Raw genomic sequence first — 1,201 nt, 5'->3', positions numbered from 1 at the left:
TCATTCAACAATACAACTCAAACAACTGTTTAATCACTCAATCGCTCAGTACCTCTTATGACAGACTGCCTACTCTTCTGATCCTCTAGAAGCTGGTGGTGGGTTGAGGCTTTGATGGGGGGGAGACGCTCCCAGACCCCGTTCCTTTTGGGCTTCTGGTTCCAATGGGCGAGCTGGTCCACTGGGGGGGATCTGAGGGTGTTGGCATCGCCAGAGTTGATACCTTCACTGGCCGCCACTGAGCTTCGCTGGGTGAGGGCGTGAGGTGGTTTGCCCCCCTGCCTGGCGACACCGATTTTGAGCTGAAGGGGGGCATAACAGGAGGGGATAGTTCCATCACAGGAAGCATCTGAAGCAGTTGCTACGGGCCCTGTCACCACTGTCGACGTCTTTGGTATGGTGCTGCTGGCTGATGAGGCTGGTTCCTCACTCACCTTACCTGAAGTTACCCGACTTTCAACACCGTCATCTGCCTGCAAAGAAAAAGGGTGGAACATCAGTTGGGATGTTTTGCAGTTGGTGAAAGATGTGAAAGAGAGACCAAAATATTTTGCAGGTTCCATTATTCTCTAAGAGGCTATAATAGCAACAACCCCAACATTCATATTTCAGTTTTTAAAAAATTTGTTCAATTACTCTATAATAATGGAAACTGCAGTTTTTCTTCTTTTTTTGGCCTAGAAACATGAAATAAAAAGAAAATAGAGAAACTACAAAGTTCAGGAAGTGACACCAATATTTAGAACTCGGTAACGCAAAGAATTTGGAAAACGGTCAAACAAATCATTTGCGTCTTCAACCAATTATTTTCACTGCTAAGGATCAAATCTCTGCTCAGCAGGGGCGAATCCAGAAGTAAAACTAATAACTCTTTTTGCTTAATTCCCTGCTGTTTGGTGATGAAAAAACAATCTTTTAGTATTCTCTCATGTACAAAATATATTATAATACGGCATGTAAAATTATCATTCAAGACCCCAGCAAGTAAAAACTACCACCTTTACTTCTGGGGTATCAGTGTGAAATTTTGTGCAATATTACCCATTTTTTTTATGCACAAGAAGGGGATCTGCCCCTGTGTCTAAGACAATAGTCAGGCATGCATAACACCAAGGGCAGATCTGATGTGCAAGAAGAGAAGGGAGGGGAAAAGAAACAAACAATACCAATAAAAAAATGTAAAAAGAATAAAAAAGAGCAG

At 42.7% G+C, this 1,201-nt stretch overlaps 1 protein-coding gene across 1 annotated transcript in view; it reads right to left on the bottom strand.

The window, feature by feature from the left end:
- Positions 1-1,201, bottom strand: part of LOC119593411 — a gene marked incomplete in the record, with an annotated part of 49,183 nt that overhangs the window by 5,112 nt on the left and 42,870 nt on the right. The window contains 1 exon segment of the mRNA XM_037942341.1: positions 53-473. Coding sequence (XP_037798269.1) covers positions 53-473 — 421 coding nt within the window.

The sequence above is a fragment of the Penaeus monodon genome, chromosome 32 (assembly GCF_015228065.2).
Source record: "Penaeus monodon isolate SGIC_2016 chromosome 32, NSTDA_Pmon_1, whole genome shotgun sequence".
Taxonomy (NCBI): domain Eukaryota; kingdom Metazoa; phylum Arthropoda; class Malacostraca; order Decapoda; family Penaeidae; genus Penaeus; species Penaeus monodon.
The sequence above is the reverse complement of the archived record's forward strand: the minus strand, read 5'-3'. Positions and strand labels throughout refer to the sequence as shown.